Source organism: Oryzias melastigma, linkage group LG7 (genome assembly GCF_002922805.2).
Source record: "Oryzias melastigma strain HK-1 linkage group LG7, ASM292280v2, whole genome shotgun sequence".
Lineage (NCBI taxonomy): Eukaryota > Metazoa > Chordata > Actinopteri > Beloniformes > Adrianichthyidae > Oryzias > Oryzias melastigma.
The window spans coordinates 1,526,785-1,546,649 of NC_050518.1; the positions used below are offsets into that span (position 1 = coordinate 1,526,785).

Sequence of the window (19,865 nt, forward strand, 5' to 3'; positions counted from 1 at the left end):
GTGATTCCTGTCTAACCTCATCCGTCAGTCTGTCCATCACCATTGCAAACAGGAAGGGGCTCAGAGCTGATCCCTGATGTAATCCCATTTTCCTGTATTTATTTAATATGTATTGTTTTTATTGATTTGTCTTGTTGTATATTATACCTTTTGTGAAGCACTTTGTGAGTTACCCTCTTGGAAAAGTGCTATATAAATAAAGATTTACTTACTTAGTTACTTACTTTACTTGCAGCGGGTAAATTCAGTCTCCAGTGTTCTTACTGATTTATGCCACCAATAAAAATCAAAAACCCAAATAAAACAGTTCATTTAGGAGACATTATTACATTTTAAGAAATGGTTTAACTTTGAACAGATTTCTATTGTCATCTTACATCAGACTACATTTACTCTGTTGAATGTGACAGTCCAATAGATCACATAGAAATCTGTTGTAGGACCTCAGGTTCTGTTGTCTCACAGTTTGTGTCCAATTAATGTAGTGATGTGTTCGACACACCACTGACTGTGCAAGGTAACGGTTCAGAGGCACGTGTGGGGGTGGAGGGGTAAAGGTCAAGGCAGCAGTTTGAGGTCAGGTGATCGTGATGTTGAGACAGATGGTGATTTAACCGTTTAGCAGCAGGTTCCCTTTGGGACAGCTCCGACAGCAGACGCAAACAGACAGCAAAGAGTCGGCTGTGTTTTCCTCTGCTTTAGTTTATTATCAGAAAGATAAAAAAAACAGTGAGACCAGAGACAAAGACTTTGTAGACTTCATCTTTTTCCCATTTATATTTTTAGAAACTGAAAAAAAAGGTCTAGGAGATATGTTTAAGTTTTAAATTGAGTTTTACATGAGATAATTATAAAGTTAATGTCTCGTCTGTGGCAGTAAACAATTCAAAGACTAAAAGCTGTGGTAAATAAATTATTTTGCATCAAATTAACTCCAAAAAATAGAAATCAATCTAAAAATAATGCTAATTTGGGGCAAAGGTTAAGATACACTCAAAGACGATCAATTTTCTGTTTTTAGGCTTCCCTCCCCTTCTTACTTATCAGTCTCCATCACCTCCACTTTTTGCTCTTTTTGTAGGCAGCCAGCTGCTGATCCACACTTCCATACGGAGAAGCTAAAATCCCTCAAGGGGAAATGGTTGGATGAAGGATGAAGGGAGGAGGAGGAAGGGCTGGCAGGATGGAGGGAGCGGATGGGTGCAGCTAGACACTCTGGGTCACAGGTCAGGCCTGCATGTGCCTGGATCTTTTGTCCTGATTCTCTCTATATCACAACTATCAATGTCACTATGGCACAACTCCAGTCTGTCACTGTGAGGTCTACAGACCCCAACAATACCACTCTACTTGCAGTTAACAGGAGTTTAACTTCTTCATGCAATAATTTTTGAATCACATTAGTGAAAAGTGCAAAAGTGGAAGAAAAAAGGTGAAGGTTCTCTCAAGAGGAACATGGCCCCAACACGACGCAGGAGCATCATTAGCCGGAAGTCCTCGACCGATCAAAGTTCACGCTCTTCCCCTAGAAAAACACCGGAACCGGGTTACAGTTATGGTTAGGGTAAGGGTTACGGTTAGAAATCTTCTAGTATAGATACTAGGTCTGGTTGATAAAATTGATTTATCTATTTGAATCTATTTAAGCTTAACAGATCAATAATCAATTCATAAAAATATAAATCGATTTAGCACATAAAGCTAAAGTCAGCTAACTTGATGCTAACGTTTAATAGAATTCCCCAAAGGATGGCTAATGCTAACACTCGGTCGACCTAAACATACATTCTTTACAAAATGAACTTCTTTATTAATTCACCAAGCATGAATTTTCCAACCTCTTTTAAGGAAATATTTTCTTAAGTAAGCATTTGTCATCTAAAACATTGTTTTTTTGCTCATATTTTCCTCTTCTTCTGGAGTAAGGTGCCAAAACGTCCTCCAGGAGAAGCAGAACAATGTTTACAATGTTCATGATCTGAACATTTTTGTTCGAATTTCTCCTTTAGAGAATCCATGCAACACTGAAATGCTACATTGGCTCCCTGTGCGTTTCGTGCCTTCTTATTTATGTGACTTTCTTTTAAAATATGAACCCTCGCGACCAACCTCTGTGATAATCAGCTTTTGTCTACCCTACAATCGATCACACCCCAAAATCAGAAACAAATGCAAAGCCAACAAATCATAGTCAGAATGTCATTTAATTTATTTGCGAAAAACATCAGAAACTGAATTGTCAGTTTGTTTTATTGTTGGTTCCTGTGTTTTTGATTTGCAGTTGGCTGTGACTTCTCCTGCATGCTCCGCTTCCTCCTGAGGACCTCTCTCTTTGTTTTCTAGTAGTTTTTCCCACGTTTGATGGTGATTTTTGTCATTCAAAAGTATACATTCAGATTCAATCTTTCCTACTGCCAGCAAGCCAAAAAAAGCTCAAAATACATTTTGCAGTTGGGCTGCAAGAAAGTATGTTTTCTTTGAGGTAATAGGTAGAATTTCAGTTTTCAGGAGCACTATTATTTTTATTTCCTGTAGAATTGTCCTTTTTCTCCAACATGTTTTTTTTTTCTGTCAAAATATAATTAAAGTCTCAGTTTTCTGATCATTTAATTTTCCAAATGTTAAATTCTGAGTAAATAAAGTAATTGTGCTTTTTTGTATTTTAAAAAGGGGTTTTAAATGAAAATCTGAGGTGAAATCCAGAGAAAATCCAACAAACATTGCCACTCATACCCACATTAAGCTTTCATTTCTCACATTCTGTGCAGGATTTTAAATATTCTTAAAGTTTTTGTCACTGTTTGTCTTGTGAAAGTGCTGCTTCATTTAATTTGGATGTAGCTCGAGAAAGCAGGTCACATAACTTCGCTGCCATTAGCAAATGCTGAAAACGTAATGTGCTTGGCACACTTACCAGAAACTTCCACATCACTGCACTAAACTCACACCTCTGGGAGAAACGAGCAAAACTGCTGCTTTAAAACATCGTGGTGCCGTGAAAATGTCTTCATTTGGTTTTGCAGAGATAAAAAAGGAGGCTAAAAGAGGCTTTGCTCAAGGGAACTAAGGCATAATGATAAATGGCTGCTGAGCTTGTGTAAAATTAGCAAAAATTAGGCAAAATTAGCATTTGATATAAAGGAAGAGAGCATTCAGAGTCCTGCTGTTTTTAAGATCAAGTCTCTTCAACTTCTCCCTCTTCTTCCTTTTTGTCTCAGGAAAGAAACTCTTTTTATAAATCATACATCATAAAACCATTCTTTTCTCAGAAAAAACAAATGATCCATTTTTTATATTGGATTAGCTTCTCTTTCATTTGTTTAGCAACTTTTTCACATCAGTCTTGAAGCCTTCAGTGACATTTAAAGACCCACTCAAATGAAAATAATGTTTTTAATATTTTCCAGACAATGAAGGATATATATATAAAGAGAGTGAGCTCAAAACCGCATTTCTCAGAATTTATTTAAATCTTTGTGATTCAGGAGCAGAATAAAAATATTGTTTGAAAAAAATGGTATATGGGGTAAGAATTCATATGAAAATCTTCTTCTCACTCCCTTTTGGATTTTTACTGTTTATATACTGTACTTCTGTCTTATTTTGCTGCTCTACATACACGTCTGAAATAATTCTTTTTAAACTTGAACTTGAAAAGTATCTTATGATGCAGGAACATCAAACTCCTCGTGAGCAGCACAATCAAGTCTTGAAAACTATGTAAAATATTCCATTAATTTAACAGGTTCTGTATGAAAAAAGCTGCTACTTGGTTCAGTTTTTGCCTTAAATGTTGGCATAGATGACAATCTGTCTTTCGTTTTGGATGTAAAATAATCGAAGGACCTTTTTTTGTTTAAGTTAGAATGATTTTCTTTCACGCAGTCATAATAAAAACAGCAGATGTTTCCCTAATAATCCCACACCAATGAGTGAAAATGAGAGGACTAATGTGGTGGAGGAAACCTGCCTGCAGAAATGCTGCTCTGAATTCATGCTGAAGCTGCACTTTTGTTTTAGCTCGGAGATTTTAAGAAGAACTTTTTCTCTTTATTAAGGTTCAGGTAGATTTCTAAAATCTGATACTGACTGCTTTGGTGCAGTATTAAAGAAGATGAACTCATACGATGCTGTTTTAAAAACAGACAGAAAACCTTTGAGTCGTTTTTATTCTGTCCAGCAGAGGTCTCTGTTTTTTATTTCAATTTATGGTTCAGTTTTTTGTGGTTTTGTTTGTTTTTTTATTTTTGTTTTTTTTGCAACAATATTTCAGCATAGGTGAACATAAACTGACTCTTAGCTTGCTGTTTTTGACACATTTATTACCAGCACACTCATCAGTCATTCTTCAGCCTCCAGCCCCTTTCTTCCATGTTACCCCCCACCCCCTTTAGGTTCCTCCTAATCTAGGACATGGAGTGTGGCACGTGCGTTTCTGCAGCCGCATTGAAACCCTGCAGAGACTCAGCTGTCTGCATATAGAAGCGTTCGAGCAAGGCATGAATTATGGATTGCGTGAAAATGAATAATGAAAGAAAGATAATGACCCGGTGCTGGTGCACGGAGCTGAGTAACCAGAGATTAAGCAGAGATTGGGACTTCATGTCTGTCTAAATACATACATGATGTTCAACAAAGAACCAAAGAATCATTTTGTTTGATCAAATGGGATTCAGTTTGAAGGGTGACACCAGTTACAAAGTTCAGTGAGATTTAATGCTGATACACTCTCCTGTCATTTTTGGACAGGTTCCTGCTGCTCAGGGTTATGGGTCAGAACTCAGAACTCTCACTTTACTCAGAAGAGCTCCACTCTTGAGTGTGAAAAGAATGTAAGCTCATTCAAATTTGTAGTTTTTAGAACAAAGGCAACAAAAAAATTGCATATGTTATGTTGAGAATACGGGTTTCATGCTCCGCTCCATTCAGATGCATTCACTTGTAGCCATCAAATCTTTTTCAGAGCTTTTGATGCAAAAAACAAAAAGGTGTTTCTTTAAAGAACCACTCCAATGAAAATTATGCATGTCTTTAGTCATATTGTTGTGAATCAGGAGCAGAAAAAAACGCCATTGGACAAATGTTCATTCTGATCCATCCACTTGTGGGCGACTGGATCAAGTTTTTGTTTTTGTCGTCTGAGTTGACATCTGGCTTAATAGCTCCAGTATTGCTCGCCATTTTTGTTGCACTGCTAATGTTAGGTTGGGGTTGTGAAGAGGTGTAAGCTAGCAGGAGAAATTGTAAACAGAGATCTCTCAGCAACTGGGAAATCATTTTTTGCTGACTCCAGGAAAAAGTTGTGTTCAATCAGAATTTGTAAATGACTTTTATTATGAGTACTTTTTTCAAAATTTACTTTTTTGGACAGTTTATATCTGCAAGATGCTTTAAATGTGCATTTATATTTTGGAAGAAACAATATTGCCTAATCATTCAGCTACTTCTGGCTGTTAGAGTCAAATACAGGCATGCTAAAGGCTTGTTAGTCTTTCTTTTTATTCTGTTATTGAACAAACCAAAACAAACATTCGCACCAGATACAGAAAATTAGGGTCTGATGGATTTCTGCCACATTGCTATGACGCTCCAGAAGCTCCGGTCAAAGCTGTAAGAGTTTAGACAGCCCGATCACCCAACAAAGATTAACGTTCTCTAAGTTAATTACAACATTTATGGAAATCTAATCTGGTCAGAGCTGTTATTGTGTCCACATGTGATCTATCATGATACGTAAGGTTTCCTGACACAAAGGTCACAGATCTCAGGGCAACAACTGGTTTCCATGGTAACTAAACCCATTAGAAGCAACCTTACAAAATTACTTATATGAAAAAACACAGACTTAACCTTTTGCTTTGCAGGCTGTCTGGAACGGCTTAAAAAATACATATTTTCTTGTAATTTTATTTTGCAGATGTATTAAAGAAAAATTTAATTATACAAAAGTGAGCAAAAGTATAAAACTGAGGCTTTTTTGCTGGTGTAAAACTTCATAATAAAAATATAGACTGAATTTAATTACTGATATCATGTTTTTTATTTTGAGTTTATTTATATAGCACTTTTCAACAATTTGGATAAAAATACCTAAAAGTTATAATAAAGCTTAACCCTTAAACACCTGAGGTGTCGTCAGTGACGCTCGTCGAGCCGCTTTTCTCCTTCAAAATCTACTGGAATTACGTTGATCGTGTTCACGATTGAAAAGTTCCAGTAAATCAAAGAACATAAACACTACAGCTCTGATATTAAAGGGTTAAATGAAGTCAAAAGTAGATAAAACTGCACAATCAAATACAAAAATGTGTATCTATATCTTCACAAATGTGCATATTAAAAAAAATAATCATACAATTCTGTGCAAAAGCTTTTTCCAAAATGTTTCCTTTTCTATATTTATCTCACAGGCCAGCAGTCAAATTTACTTTATAATGCAACATATTCTGATATCTGAAAAATCTTAACTTGTGTTAAGGAAAAATATTTTGCCTGAACTGACATAAAAAAGTAATTGTTCACCAAAATCAGACATTGCTCTGATCACGAGTGTGTTGACTGTCTGAGAGCAATTTAATTGTGTTCATTGAAACACATTTTCAGATTTTAATGTTTAAAATAGTCTTAAATGTTTTAAAAACCTACCTTTGATAGCTTTCAACGTTCAGTAGTTGGTGGCATTTATTTTACTTGTTTTATTGTATTCTTATCCTTTATGTATTTCTCATGTGTCAAAGTCAAGACCCGGGGGCTGGACCTGGCCCTCCAGAACATTTTATTTTATTGTTATTGATGGCTCGAGGTTATCTTGCCCTTAACTTGTATAATTTAGACAAAATATATTTTTATGGAGAGTAAAATATTGAAAGTTGTTTAAGCTGATTTATTCTGGAATAATATTTCCTGTCTGTTTTTATTCATAATTATGTTAAAAAGTTACGGTTTTAAAGTTTTTAAATTTGGCCATTCTACTAACCTTTTTGACTATTATGGCATTTAAAAATATATTTTAGACTGTTTTGAAGTCTTGGTCGTATTTCAGCTACATACTAGCTGTTTTCAGCTAATTTAGGCTTTTCTTTTTAAGTCTATTTAGGCTGTCGTGGAGTTAGGCTGTTATTTACATGTTTTGGCGAATTTTGGCTTTTTTTAGTTTTTAGGATTTTTTCATCTACATCGACTGTAAAAATATTTTTATATACAGTCAATGATCTACATGCTAGCTGGTTTGGCTAAGCTAAGCTAAGATTTTTTTTTTTTTTTTTAGTTGTTTTAGGCTAATTTTGCATTCAGCTAATATTTTAGCTGGCTATCAGCTTCAGCGTTTTCAGCTATTAACTTGAGTGTTTTCAGCTAGTAATTTCAGCATCTTCAGCTATCAGAACTAGCATCTTCAGCGGCCAAATTCAGTTTGCAGCATTCCTAGCATTATCACAGGTAATGCTATATATCTAGTTCATAATTATGTTAAAATTTACAGTTTTGAAGTTTTAGAAATGTAATTCTAGTGTGTTATCTTATTCAGCCTGTGACCTAAGGTATTTTTTTGGATTTTGGCCCCTTGTGCGACTGAGTTTGACACCCCTAATGTATTTTTTTGCTTTTGTTATTTTATGCTGTTTTTTTAATTTTGTTTTTAGTTTGCCTATTTTTTCTTCTTCTTTGTTTTATTGTGAAGCACGTTGGTACACTGAAAGGAGTTGTAAAGTGCTATATAAAAAAGTTAGTTAATTTAAAACGATCAAAGCAGAATTTTAAAGATCCAAACTTTGATCAGAAGTTTCATTTTGATCCATTCCTTGATCCTTAAACCTGTTTGGATATAGCAGAATCAAATTTTTCTAGAGGTTATTAATGATTAAAGAAAATGTATCCCACACAATGACACCACCACCACCATGTTTGACTCTTCGTTTTACTCCGTATGCACTAGGAAATTCCTTTTCAGTTCTCAGAATTCTTTTCAAATGTTGTGAGGATGATCCAGATGTTTCAGTCAAATTCAGGATGGATCTTTGCAACATTATCTTTCCAGCAGTGTTTTTCTCCATGAACTGATCAGGTTTTGTCTGGTTTCTGGCTGACTGTTGAATTATGAACTCTGAATTAAACATGCTCTGCTTCACACAACCTCTCAAGATGATATCTGCTCTATTCTTGCGTTTTTTCCTCTTTCTTTTTTTTGGTGGTTTCCAGCATTTCTGCTTGATGTTTTTTCCATTTGTAGATGATGGCTCTTCTTGCACTACAGTGGAGTCCCAAAGCTGCAGAAATGTCTTTGTAACCCTTTCTGACTGACACTTTGCTTTCGTTCTCAAGGTTTTTGTTTTAAAAGTTTTATTGTGTCAGAAGGTTTTGTGATTTATTGATTTAGCAGATTTGATTTCACATAAAATGAAAAAAAAAACCTATTTCAGTCATTTTAAAGCAAACGTTGCTCATATTATAGCAGCACGCTGTATGGAAACCAGGGTAAAAAGTGTAAGAATGAGCCAAATCCCCAGGACCAGACAGTGCTATCGCGCTCTGCAGACCTCTGCTTCAGTCTGTCAGTGAAAGAACTGAGGAGGAGCGTGACGAAGGAAAACAAAGAGAAGAAGCTCAGTGCTGATAAAGCATTTTATATAGGTCATCACGCAAAAAAAGAAAAAAAAACACTGGCAGTCTTTCATCGACGGAATGACAAAAGGGATTCAATGATTGCTTCATTTGTTGCTTTTTGCTGCTGATTATATTAAAATGTATTTTATGATGAATCCCATGAAAGAGACTGAAACATAAGTGCAAAGAGCTAAACCATTTGAAAAAGTGACACTGCTGGGAGCTTTTGGTAAACTGTGACACAGAAGTGGGAGAGCAAAGCTTTTCCTGTACAGTCAGTGGGGTCAGACTTTCAGTTTGATTCGTGTCAAAAACTGATCGGAGATCCAAAAACTTTTATCAGTTGGCGCCTCCAGTCTTTTTCAATTACCAGATTGCTTTTTTGTTTGTTTGTTTGCCTTTGATTCGGGAAAGTCTCCAAAAATTAGATAAATATGTTTAAATTATCAGAATTTTTGGAAAAATAAAGTGAATTTTTCTTTGTTTTAAACTTGTTTGATTCAGGGAGGATTTTTGGATGACAAGTCTTGGATGTTCAGGAATGACCTGAAAAATGTTCTAAATAAAATCCGGACTAAAATGAAGAATAGAAGCACATTTAGGGATCAGTATTGTATGCTCAGAAATCTCATTTGAGCTGCATTCATTTCATTCTTAGTCATATTTTCATGGGAGCCAACAGGGAGGCGAGAACGCCGGGCCCTCCGGTACGCCACCAAGCAGCCAGAACATGAAAGGAAAATGACGACAGGATCATTTTGGAGGGGTGATGTGACCCACTTCTGTGCAGGGCCTTGAGGATGCTCTGAGATCCAGACTGGTTCTGCTGGAGGGACGCAGGATCACACCAATGACAGAGGATTGTGAGGCCACACACCATCAGAGCAGGATTTTGCTCCCGTTGACCTACTTTCGCAGTGTGTGGGGTTTGATGCAGACTCGTGACTCCCTCTGCCCCCCTCAGTTCCTCCTGAGCTGAGTAAGCCGTGGCACTGCCGTGCGTGCCGTCCTGCTGTCGGCGCAGAGTGGCTGCGTCTGCCTTCTGTCAGAGCGCCACTACCGTTAGTTTGGGTAACGTTCCATATTGATTTCAAGCTGATTTCTGCCTTCAGTCTTCATCTCTGCTGCATTAGCTGTAAAAAGAAACGAGGGGTGAGAGCCGAACAAAGGGAAGGAGAAGAAATGATGGATGGTGAAAGTATTCTCAGGAGACATGGAGACACACCTCCAGTTCTGATGGGGAGGAGGGCGTCTAGGGGGTCAAAGAGGGGTGAATCCCCACAGGACCTGGAGCACAAAGTGTGCGGTGGGTGGAGAAGGGGGGACTGGGAGGGTGTGGAGGTAACTGCACCGTCACGGTCCTCATCTGATTTCCATACATGAATAAGCGGCGTGTGCCCTACTGTGTCTGGGTTTGAACCAGCAGCTGTCGTCCTGACAGGCAGATGCAGCGACTCTGTCAAACGTCAGCCCTCCGATGCGTTTCCAAAGTCTGCCCTTTTTGTGCTCCTGTTTCAGGAGAAACCACAGGAAAAAGCTCCAGTCTGGGCAGCACATGAAGTCCAGGTGAAATTCACACAATGAGCTTCAAGGAAGACAATGAGTCTTAAAAGTATGATCTGAAAGTGTTGCTGATTCTTGTCCATAATAGATCAAACATGTTCAGGATGTGATTATTGTGAGAATGCTGGATGAATGTGATTCTCCTGCGCCTTTTTGGGCGCGTAAAAACTGAATCACGCTTTTAACAATGTGTGCAATCTTGGAATCAAAACGTTCAGCTCGCTCAAGACATTTCTGCTTGTACTTTTGGTATTTATAAACTTTAGAGTTTTTAATACATCGAGCACAATATGCCCCATGGGAAATAAATGAAAAATTGCTCAAATATTTCCAAAACTTTGTGCATTTTGAAACTTCTGCATACTTTCAACAACACACTATTCAAACTTTAAAATGTTCAGCAACTACTGGGGTTTTTAGGCTAATTTGGAGTGTAGTTTTTAATTAAACAACATGCTAGCTGTTTTTGACTAATTTAGACATTTTTTAGGCTAATTTTGAGTATCGCTAATATTTAAACATTATGCTGAAATATTGACAAAATTCAACATTTTTTTAGGATAATTTGGATTTCAGGTAACATTTTAGCTTCACGCTAACTGTTTTGGAAAAATTAGAATTTTTTTCCAGTTTTTATAGGGGAATTTGGAGTTGAGCTAATATTTAGCATTATGTTAGCAGTTTCGGCAAAATTAGAAATGTTTCTGGTTTTTAGGCTAATTTAGTGTTTAGCAAATATTTTAACAATATGTTAGCTGTTTTAAATTTTTTTTAATTTTTCCAGTTTTTTGGGCTAATTGAGTGTTTAGCTATTATAACAAAATGTTAGCTGTTTGGGCAAAATTTGACATTTTTCCAGGTTTTTTTAGGCTAATTTTGCATTTAGCTAGTATTTTAGCACGCATTAGGCTACAGCATTTTCAGCTATCAGCTTCTGCATTTTTAGCTAGCTATCAGTTTCAGCGTTTTCACCCATCAGCTCTATTATCTTCAGCAGCCACATTCAGCTTACAGCATTCACACTAACATTATCATTGGAAATGCCATATATAAATATGACAAAACATATTCATAATATGCAAAAATGTATTTTTTCTTCAACTTTAATGTGTTTTAAAGAGAGGCTCACAAGAAATCCTTTTTTAGTCATGTTTCTGATTTAATTGTCCTTTTTTAGTTCACTATCACCCACAGAAACCATGTAATACCACAAAATATGGCTGAAGTTCAAATTAGTAAAGACAATGAACTTTAACTTATAATGGATAGTTCATAAAAGGCTAGTGATGCAAATATCAAACCGATTCAGCTCCAAGATTACACTAAATTAGCATCTACTTAAAAGCAAAATTATTCATTATTCAATAAATTGGGCAAAATCCATTGAGTTTTTTATGTAAAATGTTAAGGAGTTGGCGTCACGGTGGCATGATGGTTATCGCTCTTGCCTCATAATGAGAAGGTCCTGGTTTGAATCCTAGCTGAGATCTTTCTGTGTGGAGTTTGCATGTTCTCCTCATGTGTTTGTGAACTTCCTCCTACAGTTGAAAAACATGCTTCATAGGTTAACTGGTAACTCTAAATTCTCACCTCGCCTCCAGTTCCATCTGGATGAAGCCCATCTGTTACACTATTCAAACATGTATTGTAGAGTTAGATTAGATCATTCTTCTTTACAAGTCCTGGTATATTGCCTGTCTGTCCTGGGAGAGGATCCCTCCTTCATGTGGACATCCCTGAGGTTTCTTCATTTTTTTTTCCAGAATCATGTATTTTAAAGGATTTATTTCCTTACTGAGAAGGAGGGTCTAGGTCAGGGAGGCCCAGTTTAAATTAGTCTGTTTGGTTTAGTTTAGCAATCTAATATTGTTTATATTTTATGACTGATTTTATGTTTTTGTATAATTAGTTGAAACAACTGTGTTGTGTCATTGGGGTTTATAAACAAAACTGAATTAAATTGTTTAGATGTGCATGTGAGTGTGTGGCCTTGCAACAGACAGGTGACCTGTTCAGAGGTATTCAGCCTTTGCCAAACAGTTGCTGGGTTTGCTCCAGTGGCCCCATGACCCCCAAAATCGACTCAGCTGGTTCTAAAGATGGATGGGTTTGGAGGTGGGACTATAATTCTTGCCATAAATCATAAACAAGTTAAGAGCATGCAAAAAATAAATTCCATGTGAAAAAAAATCAATTTTGCCTTTGGATTTACCGTTATATGATTTTAAAAGCCACTAAAGTCTTTAAAGAAGATTTGAAAAACTGCTTTAAAGTCTGCAGGGATTCAAACAACTTTGCTGCCATCTAGCGGGACTTCTTTGTATTGCTGCTCAGAATCTTGCAACAGAATTTCTAATTGAACAGAAGACTGTCACACAGTCACTTCTGCAGATGATAGAGCCTGAATCAGCTTCCTCAAATCTTGTCTGGATTTAAGTCTCACTAGTAGTGTGTGGATTATGCAACCAACTGCACAATTTGAATATCCTTTAAAAGTACCAAAATCAAAACAAACACCCCGCACATTGCTATTTTGTCATTTATTGCCCCTGTATATTTTTTAAAAATATTTTATTTGCCTGAATTGAACAGTTTGGGGATTAAAAAAGAAACAAACAAGTCTCGAGTTGGGTTTGAACTGGCAACCTCTTGATTATTAGACCGGGAGTTTACCCGCTAGGCCAACTGGAAACCGGAAGTACGTCACACAGCTTTGTGTATAGACTCCATGCATTACGCAACCAACTGCACAATTTGAATACCCTTTAAAAGTACCAAAACCAAAACAAACACCCCGCACATTGCTATTTTGTCATTTATTGCCCCTGTATATTTTTTAAAAATATTTTATTTACCTGACTTGAACAGTTTGGGGATTAAAAAAAAACCAAACAAACAAATAAGGCCCCAGTGGGGCTTGAACCGGCAACCTCTTGATTGTTAGAGCGGGAGTTTAACCGCTAGGCTATCTAGAAACCGGAAGTACGTCACGCAGCTCCGTGGATAGATTCCATGCATTACGCAACCAACTGCACAATTTGAATACCCTTTAAAAGTACCAAAACCAAAACAAACACCCCGCACATTGCTATTTTGTCATTTATTGCCCCTGTATATTTTTTAAAAATATTTTATTTACCTGACTTGAACAGTTTGGGGATTAAAAAAGAAACAAACAAGTCTCGAGTTGGGTTTGAACCGGCAACCTCTTGATTATTAGACCGGGAGTTTACCCGCTAGGCCAACTGGAAACCGGAAGTACGTCACACAGCTTTGTGTATACACTCCACGCATTACGCAACCAACTGCACAATTTGAATACCCTTTAAAAGTACCAAAACCAAAACAAACACCCCGCACATTGCTATTTTGTCATTTATTGCCCCTGTATATTTTTTAAAAATATTTTATTTACCTGAATTGAACAGTTTTGGGATAAAAAAAAAAAGAAGCAAACAAATAACGCCCCGGTGGGACTCGAACCGGCAACATCTTGATTGTTGGAGCGGGAGTTTAACCGCTAGGCTATCCAGAAACCGGAAGTGTATCACGCAGCTCCGTGGATACATTCCATGCATTACGCAACCAGCTGTGCTGTCCATAACTTAAGGAAAATAAAACTGCATTTTTTAATAGCGAGTCCCTGGAAAAACTCACTATTTATATTATCACTGAATTGGGAGACTCCAGTCAGTCGACTCGTGTCCTCAAAATCCTATACCGACGTAAATAACATTCCCTCTGGATTAATCCATCCTCCTCTCTACATGATCCTGTATGAATGAACATGTCATTTTGGTTTCTGAGTGGTGAAAACGTGACGTCTCTAACGTGAATGTTCTCTAAATGTTAATGAGGAACTCATATTTGAACATCGTTCTCTTTAAAAAAGGGGCGGAGACCGCAGAGAACTCTAAGTTTCCTGAAGAAAACCTGCTCCAGACCTAAGTCTATGCTCCAGGTTTCGTTCACAGACTCAGTTACCATAGTGATTGATTCTGAGTTCCGCTTAACCCGCTTCTTGAAACGGGCTTGGTTTTGCCCACTTTCACGGGTTTGAGTTATCTCTTTTTCTGAAACCGAAAACTCAGAGTTTTACTGAATTTGGAGTTCACAAACTCAGAGTTCCAACAAAACCTGCTTCTTGGAACGGGCCCCTTGGGCTCACCAATTCATCCTAAAAGTAAACTATATGGGGCCCACACTGATATGTTCGCTGGGATCTTGAAATGTTGCAATTCACTCTGAAGACGTATTAAGTTAGAGTTTAGAGTTAGTATACTAAACTAAACTACCTAAACATGATCTACATTTACATTGCTTAAACTTAGACACTCTACAGCAAACTTCAAGTGTTCTACTTTTTTCTAAAGATACTAGAGAAATTACATCTGCAAAACAATAAGTTGTGAGAAATTAACTGTACGTTTAACAAAACATTTTTTAAAAGATTCGAGCTTCAATCTGATTTGTGTACTATTTCTCATTAGAACATCTGTTTTATATTCTTAAACACACAAAGGTCTGATATTCATAAATGGGTTGAAGTTTTTATTATTCCTACTTTTTATTTCACTGATTTTGTCTGTGTTTTAATGTTGATGTAATCAACCTTGTCATTGTTTGTGCAAATACTTTATTCATATATGTCAATTGAAAACTCCTTTACTTTGCTAAATATGTTTTTAAATTACTTTAAAGAAATATTTTAAGCCTTTCAAATGTGAAAAATAAAACAGCAACAATTTATTGAAAAACTGTTAACTTGTTTTTTATTTTAAGCTTCCCTTGTCTGTCAGTTTTTTATTTTTATTTTATTCGTTTAGAATTTTTTATAGTACACCTATTTCTGATCAATGGTTTACTCTGATTTGGTTTGTAGAGACTGAACAAATAAAGATTGATTAAAAAACTAAAACTCTATCTGCATTTACACATCCTAACCTGTGGGTGGCAGCAGGGAGTTACAATGTATCTGCTCTACCAACATTTAGTCCAAGAAGAAGAAGCTGAAATCAGTATCGGCAATGTTAGGCAACACAGCTGAAGGTAAAAAACCTTGAAAAGTCTTTATTTGGCCGCCTTTCTTCGATGGTTTTTCAGTTCTGTCATATTTAGAAACTATATTTAACGATGAACTGATGTAGGAACGATTTCCAAATGAGTTATTTATTTTTTCCTTTTTGTTACGCGTAATAAATTAGTTTTAACGGGATTCTTTCAGTTAGCTTGTGGGGCAAAACCAAAGAAAAGTGCAAAATAAATGAGAGTTTGATGGCATTGGGGTATGAGTCGAAATTAGTTTAATGTCAAACCTAGATGAACTGTTAGAAACAGCTGCTGACCCACTTGAAACTTTTTTTTAAAAAAGCGGATAGACCATTAGCATAAAATCAGCTTTGAAAAGCAGATATTTCCCTTTTTTTCTTTTAACATTTAGTGTCAACATTTCACAACGTGGTTCCTCTTTTTTCTGTTTTTGCAAGAGATGGGCGAGGAAATCCGCAACTTTCATCACAAAAGATTCTGTTTACTCACTGAGATTTAGATCTTATTACAAATAATACATATTTTAAGTAATATAAAAACTCTGAAGTGAGCAGTATTAGTTTGAATGTATAAACAAAGCAGTTTCAACCAGATTTAGGATGCAAACATAACTATCTCGCTGGAATTGGTCGTATTTTAAGAACACAAGGACTTCTGGGATAAAAAACTGCTTATTATTCTTCACCAAGTCTTTTGTGAGAAAGCAAAGCCCTTCTGTCCTTGATATGCAGACATTCCTCGTGGCTTCAGACTTCTGGTTCAGTTCTTGCCGTTGTCTTTTTCTCAAAGAAGCTCGTGGATTAATTTAGTTTACTGCCTTTTTTTATTTCCTAAAATTATCTGTTTTTTTTTTGTTTGTTTGTTTGTTTGTTTTTACTCCACAGTGCGGCATTTTGGGATGTAGCGGAGGATGCAGAGCTGCATTGGATGCGACCACTTGACTGTAATTTCTCGTCCTGGGCAGCTGAGCCAGGCGGTCCTGAATGGCGTGCCCGGTTCAGTTTGTCTGCCGGGCGACCCGCACCGTTGGGCTGGTCCTCCTTTACTATGTTTTCTCTATTGGCATCACGTTCTATAACAAATGGCTGATGAAGGTGAGAGGAAGTCAGACGTCAGACGGCGTGCACTAAAACCACGACTGAATAAACTTTCATCCCTTTCTCACTCAGGGTTTCCATTATCCGATCTTCATGACGCTGGTCCATCTGGTCGTCATCTTCTGTCTGTCGGCGCTGACGCGGCGCATCTTGCAGTTATGGACCGGGAAACCCCGCGTTGTTCTGAAATGGGCGGTTTACTTCAGAAAAGTGGCTCCCACAGGTGAGGAACAGGAGGCTCCTCTAGGATCAATAATCACCCCTTATCATGTTTATGGACTGATTGTCAATAAAGTTTGACCAAAGTCCAGACTAGAGATAATACTTTGACCTGAATGAAAACTTAGAAGATACACGTTGCAAACAAATGTTGGAGCTCATACATAATTTTTACAGAAGAACGTCATCTCTGTAGAAGATACACATTTATGAACCTCATAGAAGACAAAGACAATCTGCTGATTACCACTTCAGTCTGTACAGGATCTGTTCCAAAATGCTCATTTGCATCCCCGTCTGTTAGACTATGGTCACATTTGCCAAAGTGCCACCACACTGTGGCTTAAATGCCAGTTTTTCAGCAAAATCGGTCTGTGTCCACCCAGCTGTTGCCTGATATTGTAATGATGTCATCCCCGCCAGACTGCTGCCGTCTGATTTCATGATCACACCAACAATTAAAAAAAAATTGGGCAGCAGAAGCTAATCTTTAAGAAACTGCCAATGCCTCCCCATAACGCAGTGGCAGCTGTATGTGACTGTAGCCTCAAGCCTCATTTCCACTGAGTGGTCCGGTCCGTTCTTTTGAGCGTTTCCATCGTAAAAAGGACTCATTAAACAGTTCCGACCCGTACCTCCTGGGAGCCTCCATCAGCTGCAGGTCCATAGAAAAAGGAAATGTGTCGGTTTGGGTGGAGTCGCTGTAGCCAGCCGCTGATTGGTCTACGGTCTACACAATTCGTGAAAACTAACCGCTCAGTGGAAACGAGGCTTTAGCGTTCAGGATCCACTCGGTTGTTATTGAGAATATCAAGCTTGTTATAAGTTTCCCTTTTGTCCACTCTGGAACAGAAAAACTGCCTGGAGCTTCATGTGATTTCCTGAATGACAGATTGATATTGATCCTTCAAAACGACTCAGTTCGTCCATTTTTGTTTTCATCCGCAGCCATGGCGACAGCGCTGGATATCGGACTTTCCAACTGGAGCTTCCTCTTCATCACCATCAGCTTGTGAGTTAGCAGCTTTGACTTAAAAAAAAGGATCCATCCCAACAGGGAGGATTTACCTTCACCGTCCATCACGTTTCTGTGCTTTGTTCTTTAAAGATACACCATGACCAAGTCTTCTGCGGTGCTCTTCATCCTCTTCTTCTCCCTCATCTTTAAGCTTGAGGAGCCGGTGAGTGACCCACAAAATTAAAGTCTGAAAGAGCAGGAAAAGGGAGATCATATATAATTATACATTTCTGTAGTCATTTTTTTTATATTGATTTCCTATTTTTGTACAAATATATAAAAATCAGTGATTGACAGTGTCATTTTTTTCTATTTTACTCATTGATTAGAAGGAAGTTGCATCTAATTTTATAGAATAAAATGCAGAAACAACTGCAATAAATTACAAAAAATGTGAGATCAGAATTCCTGTTTGGTGATATTATTGTGACTGAATAGAATTTGACTCGGAACGAGCCGGGCTCGTTCCGAGTCAAATTCTATTCAGTCACATGGTTAACTTACCACAAATAAATACAAGAAAGAGTCCTTTTTTCATCATCCTTTGCTTTGTCCATCCAGAACCCCTTCCTGATCCTGGTGGTTCTGCTCATCTCCTGCGGGCTCTTTATGTTTACGTTCCACTCGACCCAGTTCAACATGGAGGGCTTCATCATGGTGCTGCTGGCAGCCTTCATCGGAGGAATCCGCTGGACCCTCACACAGCTCCTCATGCAGAAAGCCGAGCTGGGTCAGTCTGCCAGCAACAACGGCTCTTTGAGTCCAGTTTTTCTGGGCTAACTTGACATTTCTGTCTCTTTCAGGCCTCCAGAACCCAATCGATGCCATGTACCACTTACAGCCTCTGATGTTTCTGGGTCTGTTTCCTCTCTTTCTGTATAACGAAGGTGAGTCCAGCTGTGGAACGTCTTCATCAGGAGCTCACAGGTTCTCGCACTCTGAAGTGATGTCAACAGACGTGTCAGCTTCTTCTTGGTGTTTTCTCTGCAGCTCTGAACCTCAGCATGTCGGAGAAGTTATTCCGAGTGACTGAGCTCCGTCCTCTCCTGTACTCCCTCTTCACGCTGACCATCGGTGGCTTGCTGGCTTTTGGTTTGGGATTCTCAGAGTTCCTGCTCGTCTCCAAAACCTCCAGCCTCACTTTGTCCATATCAGGAATCTTTAAGGTATTTCTGAAAAAAAAATTTCTTTTACCATTTATTCCAGATCTTTCGGAATTCCAACACTCCTGGGAATTCTGGTTTCCTTTCATTTCTTTCAGGGAGTCTTATTTAGAAAATGGGGGGTAGAGTTTAGGCAATTTTTATTATCGATCATCCCTCGTCATTCATTAGTGTTTCTGTGGGGTCAAATCCGAGTCAGCTTAAAGGGAAACCAAACAGGACAGTTGGAGGCTGACTCCACCCACAGCTGAAATGTGAAAATCCAGTCAGAGGGGCGGGGCTTGGGAACAGGACTGTTCTCATTACTGGAGCTGCAGATCATGACGTGAAACTTCTGAAATGATGTGAGACCAAAATAGTTTGACCAATCACAAAATTCAACCGTAACACCTCAATTCAACCTGTAGGGGGCAGCACACAGATGGTTTTGGACTACATTTTCAAGAGGTTTATTTAAATTTGGCAGAAATTTGGCAACAACCAACAGACGCACTTTTAAAGCCCCATTTATACAAGTCAACAGCCAAAAAAAGTTAAATTTAGTGTTTTATTACTCTTTAAAATAAAAGATAAACCAGATATTTAAATAAAAAAAGAAAAAAAATAATTTGAAAAAAGTTTTAAAATCAAAAGTACTCATTGTAAGCTTGAAAAAAATAACACACAAAAAAGTAAATTTGAACCTTGAATTAAAAAAAAACTATAAATGAAAAATAATGTTTATTAAGATTTAAACTTTTGTTTCTTCTTTTCTCTCCATCTTTCTTCTCAGTCCTCAGTTTAAAGTTTCCGTTAAAACTGTTTTTGAGAGAGTTGAGCCTAATTGTATGTGGGGGCGGGGCTTTGAGCCCATTGGCTACTGAGTCTTGATTGATATTTGGTGATAGAAGTTATGATGTTGTTGGCGGCGTCTGTCATGCCTTCTCTGATGTGGTGAACAGCAGCAATGACGCTTCTCCAAAATGTGTTTTTAAGTTTACAATGTGCCCTTTGGAGTTTGAAACTGTCTTCATTTTTGTTTTAGAGTCAGACATTTTCAGTCACTTTAAGCTGATTTGACCCCACAGAAATATGCATGAATGTAAAAGATCAAGAAAGTGTGAACTGTTTCTAACCTCCAACATTTACTTTAAGGTGAACCACTTTATGTACTGA

The 19,865-nt window shown here is 37.6% G+C and overlaps 1 protein-coding gene across 1 annotated transcript in view; it reads left to right on the forward strand.

The window, feature by feature from the left end:
- Positions 1 to 15,081: 15,081 nt before the first annotated feature.
- The window catches only part of slc35c2 (solute carrier family 35 member C2), a 6,812-nt gene continuing 2,028 nt past the window's right edge, over positions 15,082 to 19,865 (forward strand). The window contains exons 1-8 of the mRNA XM_024293992.2: positions 15,082 to 15,213; positions 16,098 to 16,307; positions 16,383 to 16,533; positions 17,478 to 17,541; positions 17,638 to 17,710; positions 18,109 to 18,277; positions 18,351 to 18,434; positions 18,538 to 18,713. Coding sequence (XP_024149760.1) covers positions 16,197 to 16,307; positions 16,383 to 16,533; positions 17,478 to 17,541; positions 17,638 to 17,710; positions 18,109 to 18,277; positions 18,351 to 18,434; positions 18,538 to 18,713 — 828 coding nt within the window. The 5' untranslated portion in view covers positions 15,082 to 15,213; positions 16,098 to 16,196. The remainder of the gene's footprint in view (positions 15,214 to 16,097; positions 16,308 to 16,382; positions 16,534 to 17,477; positions 17,542 to 17,637; positions 17,711 to 18,108; positions 18,278 to 18,350; positions 18,435 to 18,537; positions 18,714 to 19,865) is intronic.